General features: G+C 55.6%; 1 protein-coding gene across 1 annotated transcript in view; it reads right to left on the bottom strand.

The window, feature by feature from the left end:
• The window catches only part of LOC147600087 (maestro heat-like repeat-containing protein family member 7), a 46,340-nt gene extending 30,951 nt beyond the window's left edge, over positions 1 to 15,389 (bottom strand). Inside the window, exons 1-9 of the mRNA XM_086752393.1 lie at positions 15,376 to 15,389; positions 14,904 to 15,041; positions 14,284 to 14,460; positions 13,482 to 13,637; positions 13,293 to 13,394; positions 12,761 to 12,863; positions 12,447 to 12,506; positions 12,060 to 12,189; positions 9,213 to 9,279 (exon numbers count right to left, since the gene is read on the bottom strand). Coding sequence (XP_086608519.1) covers positions 9,213 to 9,279; positions 12,060 to 12,189; positions 12,447 to 12,506; positions 12,761 to 12,863; positions 13,293 to 13,394; positions 13,482 to 13,637; positions 14,284 to 14,460; positions 14,904 to 14,999 — 891 coding nt within the window. The 5' untranslated portion in view covers positions 15,000 to 15,041; positions 15,376 to 15,389. The remainder of the gene's footprint in view (positions 1 to 9,212; positions 9,280 to 12,059; positions 12,190 to 12,446; positions 12,507 to 12,760; positions 12,864 to 13,292; positions 13,395 to 13,481; positions 13,638 to 14,283; positions 14,461 to 14,903; positions 15,042 to 15,375) is intronic.
• Between the last annotated feature and the right edge of the window lie 3,776 nt (positions 15,390 to 19,165).

The raw sequence follows: 19,165 nt of genomic DNA, 5'->3' as shown, positions 1-19,165 counted from the left end.
GACAGAGTGGCGCAGAGGTGCCACGGCTCATCCCTGTTGTCAAAACTGGCAGAGATAACCGTGCAGCTGCTATCGAGGAGGATGAATCACAACTGCTGTCTCAAAAACAACGATGAGAAAGTGCCCTTTAATGGAACTTTGCTAATTATAATGTACAAAAACCACACTTCTATCCTAAGGGCCGAGAGCAGGCAGAGATCCCCGAAGTAAGGAGGAGCAAGGTTTGCCACTTGGCATAAAAGGTCGACCCCTAGCAACGAGACCCCCGAAGAGCTCTCCCCACCAAGGATCGACATCGATCGTGAGGACCGGCAGGACTCTGCCTGGACCTGGGACCGTAGGGACGCCTTGGACCCGTGGTGGTAGCTATTATCTTCTTTTTTTCCTTCCCTATCTTTACTTTTCCTTTTCACTCCCTTTCACCTATTGCACGCCGCTTTACGGGCAAAATAATAAAGTTTGTGCTGTTTGATTGAAACCAACCCCTTTGGCGTGTTTGCCGTAATTTTGCACTTCGAGATCGCATTAAAAGAACCATCACGAGTCCCGAGTGGGCCGTGACACCCCCACTCCTCAACAGTGTAGGTGCCCACAGAGAGAGCAAACCCTGCTCTCACCAGATCCAGAGGGAAGAAGGCCTGGGCTGCACAGCGCTGGCAGGAGGCCGTGAGACATTATGGTCAGTGGGGATCTGACAAATAAAGGTGGTGGAGAACTGAAAGAGAGAATCCCAGCTCTCTGTGTGCAAAATAACTCCAGCGGGGCAGATGGACACCTCTACAGGTTTCCTTGCATGTCCTGAGTAGGAAGAGGTTTCGTTATCCTAAACATGGGCACCTGCTGTCATTTCCGTTTGCCAAAGGAATTTCCCAACAGCCTCCAAGATGAAGCCCCAGACACTGCCCTGTCCCTAACTGCTCCACCTGTGCCTGCAGTCTCCTGCACAAACCTTGGGCCACCTCAGGCACCTCAGCTGTCACCAGGGCTTTGCATCTAAAGAACTCCCTGCTGCCCTCCATCTCCAGTAAGGAGGAGGGGAGCTGAGAGAAAGAGCTCACAGGCAAATGCCCTTTTGTGCTCAGCTGAACAGGGGCAAGAGGAATCCCAGCTCCTGTGGGTTTGTGGTGTGCATGGAAGGGAGCTGAGTCCTCTTCTAGCGCCAGCACTACAGACCCAGGGTGAGATGCCTACACTGACTGCGCTGAATCCCTTCCCTCAGCAGGGGCAGAGGAGATCCCTCACTTTGGGTATTCTGCCTGCTGACGGGACAAGAACAGGTGATATTTAGAGCTGACTCTGTCTGTGAGCAGGAAAATGGCAGTGCTTGAAAAGACGTGACTTCTGTCCCAGCTGAGGAGCAAAACCCCCATGCTGGCTGCAGGCTGTTTGGCAGCAGGTTCCCCTGCAGCCCCAGGGACAGCTGGAGGGAGCCCCAAGGGGACAGAGAAAGTGCTGCCTTGGGCTGGGCCTCTGCTGCTGAGCTGGGCTGGGCTCCTGGCATGGAGGGAGCTGATGGCAAGGGGGCAGCGCTGCAGAGAGACAGCAGCTGAGAGAACTTAAAGGCAGTTGAGAGTGGGAGGATGCTGAGAGGTCAGTGAGGAGGAATCTTCAGAGCCCTCTGTGTGGTAAGTCTCTGGGTGCAGGGCAATTTAGCTGTTGTTCCTGGAGAGATCTCCCAGAGCTTGTGCATCTGACAGTTTATGGGATCTGTCAGGAGGGCTCTCGGTTTCTCAAAGGGGAAGTTGGTGCTGCAGAGCAGGGCTTCCCTGCGGCACCATCAGAGGGACAGGGCACAACGGCTGCCCTCTCCCAGGGATGGCTGCAGGGCTGTGCAGGCGGGTGTGCAGGCAGGGGTGCCCAGGGCTGTCCTTCAGAGCAGGGTCCCTGCAGCCCAGGGGCCATGTGCTGCGGCAGGGACTCTGCTGCCTGCCAGGCTCAGCACTCAGCCTGCCCGGGGAGCTCCCAGCGCTGCTGTGGGGAGAAGCTGTGGGGGGAAGGAGTGACCCCCAGGATAGCAGGGTCCTTCTGCTTTTGAGAGGGTGCTGTGAGGGTCAAGGCTGCTCAGAGCTTCAGCTCACTCTAAGAATATTTGCAATAGGAGGTTTGAAGGAGAAGACAAAGATAAGGATTCCTACAAAGATAAGAAACTTACCATGGTCTGTGTTTTCCATTGCCTACTCTTTGGAAATGGGAGGGGATTAAAAATAACAGCCATAAATGTTGACAAGTCACTCAGACCCCTGAACTCCAAGTGAGTGATCAGCACGTCTTCGAGGATCTCCGAATGCACTTCCAGCCTCTCCTCTCCCTGTGGACAGTACCAGCATCATCTCTGCTGGAACCATCAGGCTTAGTCTGACCTCTGTTTTTTTTTCTAACTGCAAACAGGCAGATGTGCCAGGCTACACCCCGTGGCAGGTTGCTATAGGGCAAAGTTCAATGTCCAGAGGTTGGGCTGGAGTTTGTGAGTGCTGACTGGGAAAAGTCATGGGACACTGAAACATCTCTCAGGACGAGAATCTCCAGGTGAGAGGGGTAGTATCAGAGAATTAGAGGAAACTAAAATTAGAACTGTGGTAGGGAGAATCCAGAAAACTCTGTATATGATCCCCTCCAATGCATACCCCTTCCTCTGAGCAAGACCCCTGGCCTCCTCTCCCACCCACCAGAGCCTCTGCCCCCGGGGCTGGGGGGTCCCAGACATGAACCCCCTCCTGTGAGGCCAGAGCTCCAGCAGAGCCATGGTGAAGCTCTCCAGCCACGTGTCCATGTCCCTCTGCAGAGCACAGGGGCTGAGAGCAGCTGCCCAGCGATGGTGGTGTCGGGGAGGGGGCACGCACAGCCTGGGAAGGGGGACGCTGTCCTGAGTGCCCGCCTGCCTCTGCCCTGCCTGCTGGCAGCCAGACCCTCGCTCTGTGTTTGCTTCTCTCTCCACTTGTCTCTGTTATTGCTGCTGTTATTTCGTTCTTGCTGCCAGGCTCGCTGGGGAGGTGCAGTTTCAGCTGTAGGGTCACACCTGGATCTTGTGGGTCCTTCCGTGCAGCCGTGTCCGTGGGAACAAGTGTCCCAGCTTTCCTCTCAGCTGTGGGGCTCTGGGCAGTGCAGTCTGTGGGGCTGGAGAAGCAGCTGGTTTCCCCTGAATCAGATGATATACTTCAGACATTTGGTCATCTCCTTGAGGTGTCCTCCCAAGCTGTGACACACCCTCCAGAATGTGAAGCTGTCCCCTTGCACAATTTGTTATCTGGAAGCCCCATGAAGAAGCTCTGTGGGGCTGGTGAAATGAGCCCTGTGTGTCCTTGGCTGGAAGTGGGGTGCTGAGACCTTGAGAAGGGGTGAGACGTTCAGTGGTCAGCACAGCATCCCTCTGCTCTCAGCAGTGTCTGGTTGTTTTTCAGGGTAACACAAGAGTGTGATCACCCTCCACCTCATGAAGAACAAGCCCAGGGCAGCTGGGAACAAGTCGGAGGCACAGACCAGGTCGCCTCACTCTGCACTAAGCCACAGGCAATCCTCTTGCCTCACAGGACTGGCTCTGTTCTCCCTGAGGGCAGCAGAAATGCTGTCTGACATCCATGGACACTCTCCAGGTGAGATGGGGGAGTTTTAAGAACCCCAGACCTCTCAAACTGCCTTCTGCCATCTCAATTTCTTTAACTCTGGGAGTGCAGATGGTGAAAAGCTCTTCTGAGCTAGGAGCAGTTTGTTCTGAACACCAGGACCGGACTTTGTCCCCCACCATTTCCATGAACCCACTGCTGCAGAGCAGGGCTGTCTCCTCAACAGCCAGTGTGCAGAGGGCACACTCAGGGCACACTCAGGAGCACCAACCAGAGCTCCAGGCACAGAGGTGAAGGAAGGTCGGCTGGAAAAGGAATGGGCACAAGAGGGTGGGGGGTTGTGTGTAGCAGGGTGAGGGTCAAGGAGAAAGACTGACTTTTGTCAGAGAAGTCTCCCCTAACTCTTTATTGATTCTTCCTCTCATGACAGGACGCCGTGCACAGAGGCAACAACTCTCCAACACCAGCGGCCTGACCGAGTTCCTCCTCCTGGCATTTGCAGACACACGGGAGCTGCAGCTCTTGCACTTCTGGCTTTTCCTGGGCATCTACCTGGCTGCCCTCCTGGCCAACGGCCTCATCGTCACTGCCATAGCCTGCGACCACCGCCTGCACACCCCCATGTACTTCTTCCTCCTCAACCTCTCCATCATTGACTTTGGTTGCATCTCAACCACTCTACCCAAAGCCATGGCCAATTCCCTCTGGGACACCAGAGCCATCTCTTTCTCTGGATGTGCTGCTCAAGTCTTTTGGTTTCTCTTTTTCGTTGTAGCAGAGTACTATCTTCTCACCGTCATGGCCTACGACCGCTATGTTGCCATCTGCAAACCCCTGCACTACGGGACCCTCCTGGGCAGCAGAGCTTGTGTCCACATGGCAGCAGCTGCCTGGGGTGGTGTGTTTCTTACTGCTGTCCTGCACACGGCCGGTACATTTGGCATACCACTCTGCCAGGGCAATGCTGTGGACCAGTTCTTCTGTGAAGTTCCCCACATCCTCAAGCTCTCCTGCTCACACTCCTACCTCAGGGAAGCTGGACTTATTGTGGTTAGTTTTTCTTTAGCTGTTGGGTGTTTTGTGTTCATTGTTGTGTCCTATGTGCAGATCTTCAGGGCCGTGCTGAGGATCCCCTCTGAGCAGGGATGGCACAAAGCCTTTTCCACATGCCTCCCTCACCTGATTGTGCCTCCCTCACCTGTTCATCAGCACTGCCATGTTTGCTTATCTGAAGCCTCCCTCCATTTCCTCCCCATCCTTGGATCCGGTGGTGGCTCTTTTTTATTCGGTGGTGCCTCCAGCAGTGAACCCCCTCATCTACAGCATGAGGAACCAGGAGCTCAAGGATGCCCTGAAGAAGCTCATTCAATCAGTAATTTTTCAGCAGATATAAGCTGCCCACATCTCCTCACAAGTGATTTCCAATGTATCTGGGGAACCTCCTCTGTGTTGGGCACTTTATCTGTGACACTTCTGTTTCTCCAGGAATGTCTGCATCCACTCCACTTCTCCAGAGACATGAACCCACTCTATGTGACCCAGAGGTCTTTGCACATGTGTCTGGCACAGCGGTATAGATGGCCTCCCAGGTCACATCTCAGTAACAAAAAGGGATTTTCTCAGTGCCGGTGTCTGAAGGTTCTGGTTTTTCTCCAAAGCTGTGGTCAGGAAAAGGCTGTAGAAATTGCCGCCACAAAGCCGTGCTGCTGTGCTGGGGTTCTCCATGGGCTGAGGGGAGAAGGGCATGGGGCGATGAACTAGGGAAGGAAACTTGGGCTGAGCTTCCACTTGTGGGTGCCCAGTGGACCCGGAGATGGTGAGTGATCAGCAGGGATCTGCCAGGGACTGTCTCCCTGTGGCTCTCACGCACCACAGCCTGCTCACTCTGCAGAGCAGCACCACCACCTTGGGTCCCCACAGGGACCATGGGAAGAGGACAGAAGCACCCGATCAGGCCAGGACAGACACAGGCCCTTGGGGAAAGGCTCTCTAGAGGCACGCACATCCCTGGAGAAGAGCAAAGGAACAACTCTCTAGTTCCCAGGGGAACTTAACGACACCTGGACACCCAGGGGATGCTCTCCCAAAACAACTGTCCCAGACTGGTCCCACACACCAGCCTTTTCCACCTCTGGCCGTACATTCCAGTTCTGAGGAGCAGCCTTTGCTGCATGGCCACCTCTGGCCTTCTCTGGGGCTCAGTGATGCCCACCTCCATGCTGTTATTCACAAAAAGGAAACGAGTTTCACACGGACACTCATCACAGGCCACATCCCACTGCTTTTGGCACAGCTGGGCTGTCAGCCAAGCCCATTCTCAGACAACTCCAGCTAGATGAAGTGCTCATGCCCCTGTTTCAACTAATTTTGAAACTCTCCATTAATTGAGATCCCACATACAGTCCTGGGTCCGTACTCAGACCTCTGGCTCTCAAGATTTATCAAACACCCAGCATGTGCAGCTTCTCTTTGTGGGCAAAGAAGAGGTGATTTGGGGAAGATCAATTTAATTTATTGCCAATTAAAATAGATTTAGATGGTGAGAAACTCTGACAAAATATTAAAGACCATTCCCCAACCTTCACTCCCCTTTTTCCCAGGCTCAAATTGCTCCATTCCTTGTTCTTCTACCCATCCAGACCCAGAGAGGACCAGGGGGGATTGCGAATGGGGGCTCATGGTAATTTCTGCCACCCTACCCTCCCTACATTTTCCCTCTGTTCCAGTATGGGTTCTCTCCACAGGATCCCACTGTATTTGCAGTCAAGGTAACGTGTCGGTCATTTCTTTCCGCCTCACTTTTATTCTTTACAAACACAGAATCACAGAACAGTTGAGAATGACAGTCTGATGGCCACCTGCACCACCTGATACTCCAGGAAGAGGAAGAGCTCACCAGGGATGTGCAGAACAGTGCCATCCTTGGCTGTAGCGACCATGCAATTGTGGTCTCTCAGATGGCCAGGGTCAAGGAGAGGGAGACTGTCAGTGACACGCGGATCAAACTCTACAACTCGGAAAGAGTTATAAAGCAGGCATGTTTATTCAGCGCCAGGTGCGTGGGGGATCACTCCTCCAAAAGCACGCACACCGACAGCACATTTTGCCAAATATTTATACGGTGCAGGTACACATATCCATAGGATTGCACAATACAGACATACATGTGCATGAGTGAGGTGGGGTGTCGTAATTCAGCCCCGATAGGGACCGGACTACGCAGTCTCTCTCTTGCTCCCCCACCCTCCAAGAGAATAGGAGGAGATGATATAAGGAAAACGGCTCGAGGTTTGAGATAAGGACGGGGAGAAATTCTTAAAGTTACCATTACGGGCAAAACAGACTCGACCTGGGGAAAAACACTCATTTATTTCTAAAACTAGCAGGAGAATGAGACAGGGAACAAGATAGTTCCTTGGGCAGCAAGGAAACTACATGGCAAGCTCTCTGCCCTAGACTTCAGGAAGGCGGACTTCGGCCTCTTCAGGGACCTGATGGGCCAAGTGCCATGGGAGGCAGCCCTGGAGGGAAGAGGGGCCCAGGAAAGTTGGTCCATATTCAAGGAGCACCTCCTCCAAGCTCAGCAGAGGTGCATCCCGATGAAAAACAAGTCGGGCAAAAAGGCCAGGAGGCCAGCGTGGATGAGCAAAGAGCTCCTGGACCAACTGAAAGTGAAAAAGGAAGCCTATAGAGGGTGGAAGTGGGGACAGGTAGCCTGGGAGGACTACAAAGAGGCTGCGCGAGTGGCCAGGGATAAGGTAAGGAAGGCCAAAGCCCTGGCAGAACTGAATCTGGCCAGGGATATAAAATGTAACAGGAAGAGCTTTTATAGGTACGTAGGGGACAAAAGAAAGTCCAGGGAAAATGTAGGCCCCCTCCAGAAGGCAACTGGTGTCCTGGTTACCCAGGACATGGAGAAGGCTGAGCTACTCAATGACTTTTTTGCCTCAGTCTTCACCAACAAGAGTTCCTGTCCCACCACCCAAGCTGTAGAAGGTGCAAGCAGGGACTGCAAGAATGAAGAACTGCCCATTGTACTCGAAGAGCAGGTTCGGGATCATCTGAGAAACCTGAAGGTGCACAAGTCCATGGGACCTGACGAGATCCATCCACGGGTCCTGAGGGAACTGGCGGATGAAGTTGCCAAGCCACTGGCTATCGTATTTGAGAAGTCGTGGCGGTCTGGTGAGGTCCCTGATGACTGGAAGAGAGAGAACATAACCCCAATTTTTAAAAAGGGGAATAAGGAAGACCCAGGTAACTCCAGGCCAGTCAGCCTCACCTCTGTGCCTGGCAAGGTCATGGAGCAGATTCTCCTGGAAACCATGCTAAGGCACATGGAGAGCAAGGAGGTGGTTGGTGACAGCCAACATGGCTTCACCAAGGGCAGATCGTGCCTGACCAATTTGGTGGCCTTCTATGACGGGGTGACGGCATCGGTGGACAAGGGACGAGCAACTGACATCATCTACCTGGACTTGTGCAAAGCTTTTGACACTGTCCCGCACGACATTCTTCTCTCTAAACTAGAGAGACATGGGTTTGATGGACAGACCACTCGGTGGATAAGGAGTTGGCTGGATGGCTGCACTCAGAGAGTGGTGGTCAATGGCTCAATGTCCATGTGGAGACCGGTCACGAGTGGCGTCCCTCAGGGGTCCATGTTGGGCCCGGCCCTGTTCAACATCTTTGTCGGCGATATGGACAGTGGGATAGAGTGCACCCTCAGCAAGTTCGCCGACGACACCAAGTTGTGTGGTGCCGTCGACATGCTGGAAGGGAGGGATGCCATCCAGAGGGACCTTGACAGGCTGGAGAGGTGGGCCCATGCCAACCTCATGAAGTTCAACCAGGCCAAGTGCAAGGTCCTGCACCTGGGTCATGGCAATCCGAGGCACAAATCCAGGCTGGGCAGGGAATGGATTGAGAGCAGCCCTGAGGAGAAGGACTTGGGAGTGCTGGTGGATGAGAAGCTCAACATGAGCCGGCAATGTGCTCTTGCAGCCCAGAAGGCCAACCGCATCCTGGGCTGCATCAAGAGAAGTGTGGCCAGCAGGTCGAGGGAGGTGATTCTCCCCCTCTACTCTGCCCTGGTGAGACCCCACCTGGAGTACTGTGTCCAGTTCTGGAGCCCCCAACACAAGAAGGACATGGACCAGTTGGAGAAGGTCCAGAGGAGGGCCACGAAGATGATAAAAGGGCTGGAGCACCTCTCTTATGAGGACAGGCTGAGAGAGTTGGGGCTGTTCAGCCTGGAGAAAAGGAGGCTCCGGGGAGACCTGATAGCGGTCTTCCAATACCTCAAGGGGGCCTACAAGAAAGATGGGGAAAGGCTGTTTAGTAGGGCCTGTTGCGATAGGACGAGAGGTAATGGTTTTAAAAGAGAGGGGGGTAGATTTAGATTAGAAATTAGGAAAAAATATTTTACGATGCGAGTTACAGAACACTGGAGCAGGTTGCCCAGAAAGGCGGTGGAGGCCCCATCCCTCGAAACGTTCAAGGCCAGGCTGGATGAGGCTCTGAGCAACCTGATCTAGTGAGGGATGTCCCTGCTCCTTGCAGGGGGGTTGGACTAGATGACCTTTGAAGGTCCCTTCCAACCCTAACCATTCAATGATTCTATGATTCTATATTCCCATCTGCGTAACTCACTTCGCCACATTCGCGTACATCCATACACTTGCTCATATTCTCATCCACTACATCGATGGCCTGCTGTCTGCAGAGGCCTCCGGCTCACAGATTAAACAGTCCCATTGTGTCTGGATTGTTCACTATATGTCCATTGCTTTTCAAATATCCCACAACCAACCATTTCCTTGCTCTCCATGTGCCTTAGCATGGAGAATCTGCTCCATGACCTTACCAGGCACAGAGGTGAGGCTGCCCGGCCTGGAGTTGCCTGCGTCTTCCTTGTTCCCCTTTTTAAAAATGAGGGTTATGTTCCCTCTCTTCCAGTCATCGGGGACCTCACCAGACCGCCACGATTTCTCAAATATGATGGCCAGTGGCTTGGCAACTTCATCTGCCAGTTCCCTGAGGACCCGCAGATGGATCTCATCAGGTCCCATGGACTTGTGCACCTTTAAGTTCCTCAGATGTTCCCCAACCTGCTCTTCGAGTACAGTGGGCAGTTCTTCATCCTCGCAGTCCCTGCTTGCACCTTCCACAACTTGGGTGGTGAGACAAGAGCCCTTATCAGTGAAGACTGAGGCAAGAAAGTCATTGAGTAGCTCAGCCTTCTCCATGTCCCGGGTAACCAGGACACTGGTTTCCTTCTGAAGGGGTGACAGGATTGACTTTGTCTGTAGAACAGTATTATTGTCTTTTTGGTACCAAAACCTCTTTTTGTAAAATATGGGAAAATATGTATCTTCTATGTCTACCTCAGACGGAGGGGAAATATTAATGAAGTCTCCAGGGGGATGTGTTCTTAAACACTGGGAGCATGTAAGGGGAGACCCAACGACTAGGAAAAAATTGACACAATATTTTACAGTTGATGTTATCTTGTAGAAGGGAAGGAAAGTGAGATGTGGTCCCCTATGTTGATTTGTTCTTTACGTTGAGAAATCATCCTGAGTGGCAGAAAGATTGCGGATATGTCCCCAAGGGTCAGACGGTTTTGGCATTAGAAAAAAAAAAAGAAAAAGGAAAAAGGTTCAAAATTGTATTTGATATCCCTCGGAAGAACTCTGAATGCTTTAAAAGGGTATGGAACTGCCACAGAGCCTCTTTCTTTAGATTCCCCAGTTCACCATTTTCAACCAGGAGATTATGTGTACCTGAAAATTTGGGAATCAGAATCTCTTCAACAAAAATGAAAAGAACCATATCAGGTGCTTCTAACAACATATTACAGCCCTTAAATGTGAAGATATTGATTCCTGAATTCATTATTTGAGAGTCAAGGAAGCACCGTCTCCAGAACAGAGACAATGAATTTCTAAAGCAGCATGTCACTTAAAGTTAACACTCTCTCATTTTAATGAATTAGACAAAATCATATCAAAATATGGAACCTATCAAAGGAATTTTAGTAGTAATGTTAATAATACATTTTGTTTTACTGATTATAGAGGTTAGTTATAAGTAAATGAGACTTATTGAAAAAATTTTATAAGTCTCAAAGAGGGGAAATGTTACATGACATAAAAAGCTTAATCAAAATAATTTTAGAATAATGTGATTTTTTAAAAATTAAATATCAATAAGAGGTGATTCTTGCTAACTGTAGAGCTGTAGTCACACAGGTTAAAGTTGACATGAAATCTGTTTGTCCTGAGAGGGAGCGGGCAGTCTCAGAGCTGTTCCTTTGTTAGAAGTCAGCCCAGCCTGTCTGGGGTAATTAAGAAAGGTGGCAGAACAAAGGGAGGCCTCAAACACCAGCTGTGGGAATAGGCCCTGAGCCCTCCCTTTGGAGCCAGAAAATCCAGGACAACGCGACCTGTTCCCAAGACCGTAGCTGGAGATTTTCAGGAGGGGTTCCACCAGCGAATTCGAGGAGGGGGCACTCCGACGACCCTCAAGACCACCCGAAAGACCCTCGATTCAAAGGACTGAGCATGCGCAAGTGGGTGGGGAATATTATAATGATTTCTAGGAAAACCAATGATTGTGTGTTAGTATTCTGGGAATTAGTAATGATTACGCATGAAATCACTACATATATGCTGTCCAGATTTCCAGACCAGCACGCATGCTAGGTGGAAGGATCCCCCGTGCATCCGGCACCGCAATAAAGAATGCCTGCTTCTTAATGCTGCATTGGTGTTATGAGCTTGAGTCCCGATTTCGGTGACACCGACAGCCTGGTGGGTGCCCTTACAATGAGGCTTTTGGCCCTAAAAACGGGGCTTTGGGTGCTGAAGGGCGGGCTGGATGCGACAAGTGGCGTTTTGGACCCAGAAAGCCAGGGGAATCTCTTGGTTCCAAGCTAAGCTGGCTGTGGTGCCCAGTGACTCCACACGACGTCACCCCTCTGCTGTCCTGAGTGACCACCAGAACAGACGGAGCCCAAAGTCAGGGAGCAAAGGGACTCGCGGGACATTTTGTGGGCGTTTCAGCTCTGTCCCAGCCCAAACCAGCACAGCTCCCCAGTGCAGCACAGGGTTTTTGTGACGGGACACAGGGCGACTTGCCAGCTTGGCAGACACGGGTGCCTCTTCGTGCCCTGAGGTGTCGCAGGAGGGGCAGCTTGGGCTACAGCTTCTCTCCTCCTCCCCTCCGGGTTTTGTGCTCTAGCGGGGCAGCTGGGGCTTTGTTGCAAGGACACCCTGGGTCCGGGTGTGCTGTCCTGAGGCAGTGGCAGAGGCCAGCAGTGACACTGTCTGCTCAGCACCCTCCAGGTGGGCCCTGTGGCAAGGACCGCATGGGACTGGGCCTGTTGTTACAGAGTTATTTTTTTTAAAAAGTACTTTAACACCGGCATTTTTGAGAGGAGAATTTAATCTCTCAAAGGCTCAGCGGCACCAGCACCACAGTGACCGCAGGCTCCACCTTGATGTTGGCATTTGTCTTGATGCCGGCGTTTCTCTAGATGTTGGTGTCTCTTCGCCCAGGATGAAGATGGTCTGAGCTGCCAGGGAGCTGACTGAGGGGTCAGGGTCATTCCTCAAGGGATTGAGAGCTGCAAGAGAAGGAAGCAGAGCAGAGATGAACCCCCACTACCTGCAGAGACCCCCAGGAGTCCCCTCCAGACCATGCCAGCCCAACCATCTCATTTTTTGGCCCGGAGAGGAGGCGAGACGAATGCCTCGTGGCCCCCAACATGTTCTTCTGGCCCCAAAGAGTTTTCCTGCAGCAGTTCCAGGCGTGACAGTGCCCTGCCCGGGCTCTGTCCCCTTCCCCACCAGCCCCAGCCAGCACAGCACCGGCCCTCCTCACCGTTGCGGATATCACAGAGCTTCTCCGAGCTTCGGTCCCTCAGATGCCGTGCGGCAAGCCCTAGGCACAGATCTCTTGTCAGACCTTCACTTTGCAGGGTGGCTGCCCACCCTCCTCCCCCTCGGCAGGGCTGACCCCAGGGAAGGACAGTCGCCGAGGGTGGTGGGACCGAGCGAGGCTCCCAGCGAGCCCAGCTGCGTGGTGCTGGGCCCTCCTCAGGGCTCTGGTAGCCACGGGCTGCCCCTTGTTGCCAGTGCAACAGCGGGGACTGGGGCCGGGCTGCCAGAAGAGGGTCCCCAGGGGCTGTGGCTCACCGATGAACCTGACAGCTGCCTCTCGCACGGGGGCCTGAGAGTCCTTCAAGTATGGCAGGCTCTGCTGCAGGTACTCTTCCACCCTGCTCCTGTTGTGCACCAGCTGGAGAGAGCACAGGGGCACGGGGCTGGCACCAACCCTCCCCAGCCGGCTGGAGCAGTCCTTCCTACCAGCACTGCCCTTCTCTCCCGGCATTTCCCGTCTCCAGCCAGCAGCCCTGTGGGGCTGGGGTTCAGAGAGAGCCAGAGGCAGAGGGAGCCCGGAGGTACTGAGATCCCTCTGTCCCGCTGCCAGGTCCCTGGATGGGCAGGGAGGAGACTTCAGCACCCACGGGGCAGTGAGCAGGGGAGAGGGGCCTGCAGAAGAGCTCCTGGGGGCTCTGTGCTTGAAGGCAGGGAAGGAAGATGCAGCTCCAGGCGTTGGGCTCCGGCTGGAGCAGAGCAGGGAAGGCAGAGCTGCACAGCCCACAGCACCGGGCACACAGGACAGCCCTCGTCCAGCCTGGATCTTAGGATTTGGGGTTGTTCTCACCAAGCGCTCTCCAATCCTCCATGTCTGCTCTGTCTGAGTGAGGTCCTTGAGCTCGTTCTGCTCCAGGAGCTCTGCAGCAGCTAGGAGGGCTTCCCTGGAGGCCTGAATAGAAGCAGAGGCTCAGAGAAGGCACAAGAGCCCATGCTGTCAGCACACCCCTCCCCACGACAGCGGTCGCAGTCACTGCACCTTGGCCACGCTCCCGATCTGGTCATGCATCCGGAGGAAGAGCGGGAGCAGGGCCCTCTGCACTGCCTTCTTCAGCTTTGTACAGTTCCTCCCCACCACAGTCTTCAGCATGTCTCTGAAGAGGCTGATGGAGAGCTCCCGCACCTGGCTGGACTCCTGGTAGGGAGGAAGACAGGGGACTTCAGCAACAGCTGCTCCCTGCCCACGCTGAGCAAGGGCGTTGGCGTGGCTGATGTGGGGGGAGATGCCCCGGGGTTGGGTTCTGAACACAGGGGCTGTGGGCCAGATCTGCAGCTGCGGCTGAATAGCCCTGGGCCTGAGAGAGGCCACACAAGAGGTGGGGCCGATGCTCCGCGTGCTCCCCTAGCCACCCAGCATCCACCATCAGCCACACCGGCCGTGCCAGTGCAGAGCTCCCAAGCGACAGGCTGAAGAGAAGACCAGGCTGGCCGGTCTGGCGCACACACGGCTGGCTCAGCCTCAGCCCCCGCCACAGCGCCTGGGGAGAACGTCTGCTCCAGCCTGGCGCTGCAGCTGAGGAGGCCCTCAAAGCTCTGAGAGCAGCTCTTGGGCTGCTGGTGCTGTGCACAGGGGCCGAGCTGGGCCCCAGCGTAGGCTCTCAGGTCTCCGGTGATACCCGGAAGCATCAGCCTGCCAGGGAGAAGCCGTGCTGGGCTGCAGAGCCCAGGGGAGTGAGGAGGGGAGCAGCCCTGCCCGACTGCTGACCACAGGGCTGGGCTGACCAGCAGCTGTCCTTGCAGCGTGTCCATTGCCTTAGCTCAGGCTCCCGCAGCAGCCTTACATTGCCGAAGAGTGGCAGGAGCTTCTCCACCAGCTGCAGAGTGAAGGGGCAGGCATTCTCCCCCTTCATATAAACCAGCATTTTTCTGAAGACAAGCAGGGCCTTCATCTGAATGTCTTCATTGGCATGCTGCAGGGTCTCCAGGACGTCTCCCAGCAGGACCTGCATTTTTCTTGCCTGTATGAAACACACCATCTCCTTTTTGTGAAGCAATGAAAAGCCATCCTGGCCAAACTGCTCTGGTCCCTGAGCACCAGCCTCCCGTCCGGCTTCCTGGCAGCAAGCACGGGAATTGCTGCAGCAGCCTCCTGGCTGGCGGTGGCCACGGACACACTGATGGGGATGCAAGGAGAGCAGGGGGAGGGAAGAGGCAGTAGGAGAGCAAAGACTCCCCCTGCTCAGCCACCCCGTTTTCTGAGCAGCCCGAAGGGCCGATGGGTTGGTAACCCCCTGTGCCTGGAGAGCTCCCCAGGACGGCAGCAGGCCCCTCCATGAAGGGAAGGTGTTTGGAGCCATCACCCCACCTCCCGACTCCCAGCCAAGGCCAAGCCACCACATCACCCACTGCCCCAGCAGCCCCAGGCTGCCAACTGGGCTCCACTCGACTCTGCCCCACTCACCAGCTCAGGTCTCTGCGACAGCGTGACGAGGCCTCGGAGCGTCAGCGAGAGCACCTCCAGGCTTGAGTGCTGCAGAGACCTCTGCTTACTGTACATGGCAGCAAAATCCTCTGACCGAACGTCGCTGGTGGCCAGCAGCTGCAACGAAGAGGGCAGTGAAAGACTGGCAGAGCCTGCAGGGCTCCCCGCACCCAGTGGCTCCTGGTTCCCACTGGCGGCTCAGGGCAAGGGCACTGGGGCCAGACAGCCCATCCTGGGGACAGCTCTGCCTGTGCAGGGCCTCTTGGATCCCCCCATGCCCTGCACCAGACCACACACAGCACGGTGTCTGTGATGGCTCCTGCTGTCCTCTGACCATGGCCAGCCTCTCCTCACACCTCTGAGGAGCGGCTGAACAGCGTTTGGGGGCAGGTGGCAGGGGAGAGGGCAGGCACAGCCCTGCAGGTGAGCAAGGCCTGCTCCGGTCACTCACAGCCAGGTGCAGGATGCAGACGTCATCGCTGATGGTGTGGAACAACTTGCACACCAGCTGGTCCTGGAGTTCGCTGCGCAGCTCCCTCAAAACCTTCTCCAACAGCTGGGGTAGGGAGAAGATCACCTCCCACATGGCCAGGGCAGCGCTGCAAGCCAGAGCATTGGGTCAGCAGGGTTAGCTGACCACCATGCTGGGCCAGGGCCCAGCTCCTCCAGGATGTCCTGCAGGTTCCCAAGGGTCTGGCAGCCGGAGCCTCCGCACCCCTCTCCCCACAGGGAACAAGCCCTCAAGGGTGTCTGGGCCACTACCTGTCAGCTGGTGGAGAGAACTTCAACAAGCTCCTCACCACTTCCTTAGGGCGCCAGTTGGCCAGGAAGAGGAGGAGTGCATCCAGGCTGTGCAGGACTGCTGTCACGCAAATGCAGTCCAGGCTTTCATGGATGGCAGTCATGATCTTTGGCACCTGGAGGGGACACAGGTGAGGATGGTGCTGCCACTGCAGCACAGCCGTTTGCACAGCTGCTGCCACTGAAACTGCTGCCCTTCCCCTCCCTCTCTTTAGGCTTAGGAAGGTTGCAGGTGCTGGACACACTGGGGAGTGGGAGGGAGGGGTTGAGGGGTGGGCGAGGGAGGAAAGGAAGGAAGGAGGGAGGGAGGGAGGAGCAAGCCCTGAAAGGACTCATGGGCAAGGCGATCCAGCCACAGGCCGCTTACGTCCGTCAGCCAGGAACAACGATTTTTCATGGCCTCGTCCAGCATGCTGCTGGCCCCGTCCTCGTCACAAAGGCTGTTGTCTGTCATGGCCTCGATGGCCGTGAGGATGACATCTGTCCTCTCAAAAGGCTCGAGGCAGTTTGCAATCATCTAGGGGGAAGAAAAGAAGGCAAGATGAATCACATCGAATGACCTGGTGGTGCTGCTTGGCTGAGCCCCGCTGATTCTGGGTCCCTTTGCTCACACAAGCCTCCTGCCAATGCCACGGACCAGAGTCCCAGCATGGGGGGACCTCATTACCTTCATCGTGTCGCTGCTATTGAGCAAAGAGTGCAACCAGTTGCCCTCGGAATCCCATCTCTGCTGCAAGTCTGGGTACTCTGGATGGTCCTCTGGCAGCGCGTTGCCTAAATGGAGGGGAAAATCAGAAGAGTCAGTAAGACACAGCATTTTGCTAAGACGCTTCCTAAGCGATGAAGAGAGCTTGGAAGTAGGAATGAGTGAGGAGGGAGGTGACAACCCACACTCAGGGGAGGAGGTGGTGGGCAGGGGTGTAAAGCAAAGGGTGACGGGTGATGGGAAGAAGATGGGAACATTCCTTAGGAATGATGAGGAAGGATTAGGAGGAGGGACAGCTTCTTGCTACAGGCACTGGAGGGACCAGCCGGCATGATGCCCGGCTGGATCTGCTCTTCACTGATAAAAGGGTTTTGGGACATGGCAAGCAATGGCAGCTGTGGCTGCAGGGCCCACAAAACAGCCGCGTCTGAGATCCTGAGAGGAGTGATTAAGGAGAGCAGCAGAGAACAGGTCCTGTACTTGAGGTGAGCATTGAGCTTCTGCAGCAGAATGATAGAGACGACAGCGCTGGGATCGTACGGAAAGCAGCTGCCAAGGGCCATGGAGGTCAGGGAAGCTGGCTGCCATTCATGGACAGCCTCCAGCAAGCACAAGAACCGTCTGTGGCAATGCTCAGGGAAACAAGCAGAGGTGTGTGCGTCTTGAGGGACACGGCCTGCCACAGCTTCTCTTACGTCTTTGCTGCAGGATGAAACTGTAGAGGAGGTGAAGAGCATCCAGGGCCACACAGCTGGTGTCTTTGTACTCGCAAGAGCTGAGAAGCATGAGACGTCCCAGCAGCTGTCCCAGGATCGGGATATGGATGTCCCCGTAGCAGTCAGGGCTGTCCTCCTCTGTTCCAAAGTGACAGCAGCCCTGGGCGAGGGAGGCAGAACATCAGAAGGGCTGAGGGGAGACCGTGGGGGAAGGAGGGACCAAGAGGCCTGCTTCAGGGCGGAGCCTTGCCCAGTGCCCTAGCCTGTGCCCCGACTTGCCTCGCAGGCACCCCGAGCTGCAGGCTGCTCTGGTGTGCAGGGAAGGTGAGACGGCTTGCTGGAAGGGCCCTGGCTCTTACCTCCAGTGAGAAATAGCTGGCCAGCAAATAGCTCAGCATCGCGATCCTCCCCACAGCCCTCTCGCGTACCGCTGCCATCCTGGACTTGGTGGAGGTCAGCAGCATCTGGGAGGAGAGAAGCTGCTGGTGTGCCCTGGGAGCTGCCGCCCGTGCCAGCAGAAGCAGCACTGCTGATCTCCTGGCTGGACTCGTGCAGTCGCCCAGGCGTCCTGTAAGCTTGAGCAACGCTTGAAGAACAGCCCCTGCCAACCCCACGCTGTGCCTGTGCCAGACCTGCAAGATGTTCTGCAGCTCCTCGCTGAAGCTGGAGGCGGGAGAGCTGAGTATAAACGTCTGCAGCATCATGTCCATGGCGTGCAGGGTCTGCAGGGAGGACGAATGTGGTGGCAGTCTTTCAGTGACCCCTCTCACACCCAGGAGATGGATCTGAACTCCCTGTGCAAGGGGAGGACATCCGCGCTGCCTCGCGGTGCCCGGGAGAGGCCTCAGGGCAGAGAAGCTGCTGTGGGCAGCGCAGCCTGCAGCACTGCACGTGGTCAGGCCCACGGGAACGGGGGAGAAGGATGAGACTGGGAAAGCAAAGCCAGGGGCACTGCCCGGCCTTGCACATCCGGTTGTCTCTCGGCACAGGGCGGGCAGGTAACCCCAGGGGACCCCAGAGCTCCTGTAGCTCCCCAGTGCTCACCTCGTGGTAGAGGGAGATGTCCAGGCCCCGCATCTCCTCCTTTGGAGGAAGCTCAAAGACACTGGTGAAGCAGGCATCTAAGAGGGACTGCTTTTTGCCCTCCAGCACCGTCCCCACCTTGCTGCAAAGAGAGAGAGAGGGCCAGTGGGACACAGGCGCTGGGCGCTGTGCCTCCAGGCACCCCTGGGGACGGAGTCAAAAGCAGGGATGGGCAGGTACCTCAAGGCAGCGATGGCCAGCATGGCTTCCTGTCGCACCGCCGTGCGCAGGTGGTCTTTGGGCTCCTCTTGCAGCAGTGCCTGCAGAGCACAAGCGGGATGGGAGCTGTCAGCCAGCGGCACCCCGTGCCAGGAGCGTTGGCACTGCTGGGCAGGGCTGGCAGAGCCCCTCTGCCCCCCACCCCGCTGCCGGCCCACAGAATGCCGCCCTTAGGACCCGGGTGCTGGGGCGTCCGCTGGCAGGGCTCCGAGTCCCTGAACTCAGTGGCATTCAAGTCCCCTCGGGGACAGCTTGGGACCCACGGACGCTCGCCATTGCCCCCTCCCAACTCCAGTGCTGCCGTCACAGCGTGCCGCTGCCCGGGGTCCCTGCATCCTTCCCCAGACCCACCACGTGTCTCCTCACCCTGATATTCTCTGCCAGCTCCAATCTGTGGCAGAAGACATCCAGGCCCTGCCACAAGACCTTGTGTCTGGCAGCTCAGCACAGCCTGCGGATGATCCGCAGAAAACGCATCTTCTGGGCCTCATCCTGCAAACCAGGGACAGGGAGGCAAGGGGGAGCGTGAGAGAGGGAGGCACATGGCCAGCACGACCAGAGCCCTGGCAGCAGGCAGCAGAGCTGCGGGGCCATCAGGAGATGCAGGCACAGCTGCCAGGGCAATGACCACGGTTACCTTGTTGGTGCTCTTGAGAAAAGCCCGGATGCAGCTCACGCTTTCCTCTTCCTCTTCATAGACAGCTAACCAGCTGCCA

Source organism: Chlamydotis macqueenii, chromosome 7, assembly GCF_036417535.1.
Source record: "Chlamydotis macqueenii isolate bChlMac1 chromosome 7, bChlMac1.mat, whole genome shotgun sequence".
NCBI lineage: Eukaryota > Metazoa > Chordata > Aves > Otidiformes > Otididae > Chlamydotis > Chlamydotis macqueenii.
The sequence above is the reverse complement of the archived record's forward strand: the minus strand, read 5'-3'. Positions and strand labels throughout refer to the sequence as shown.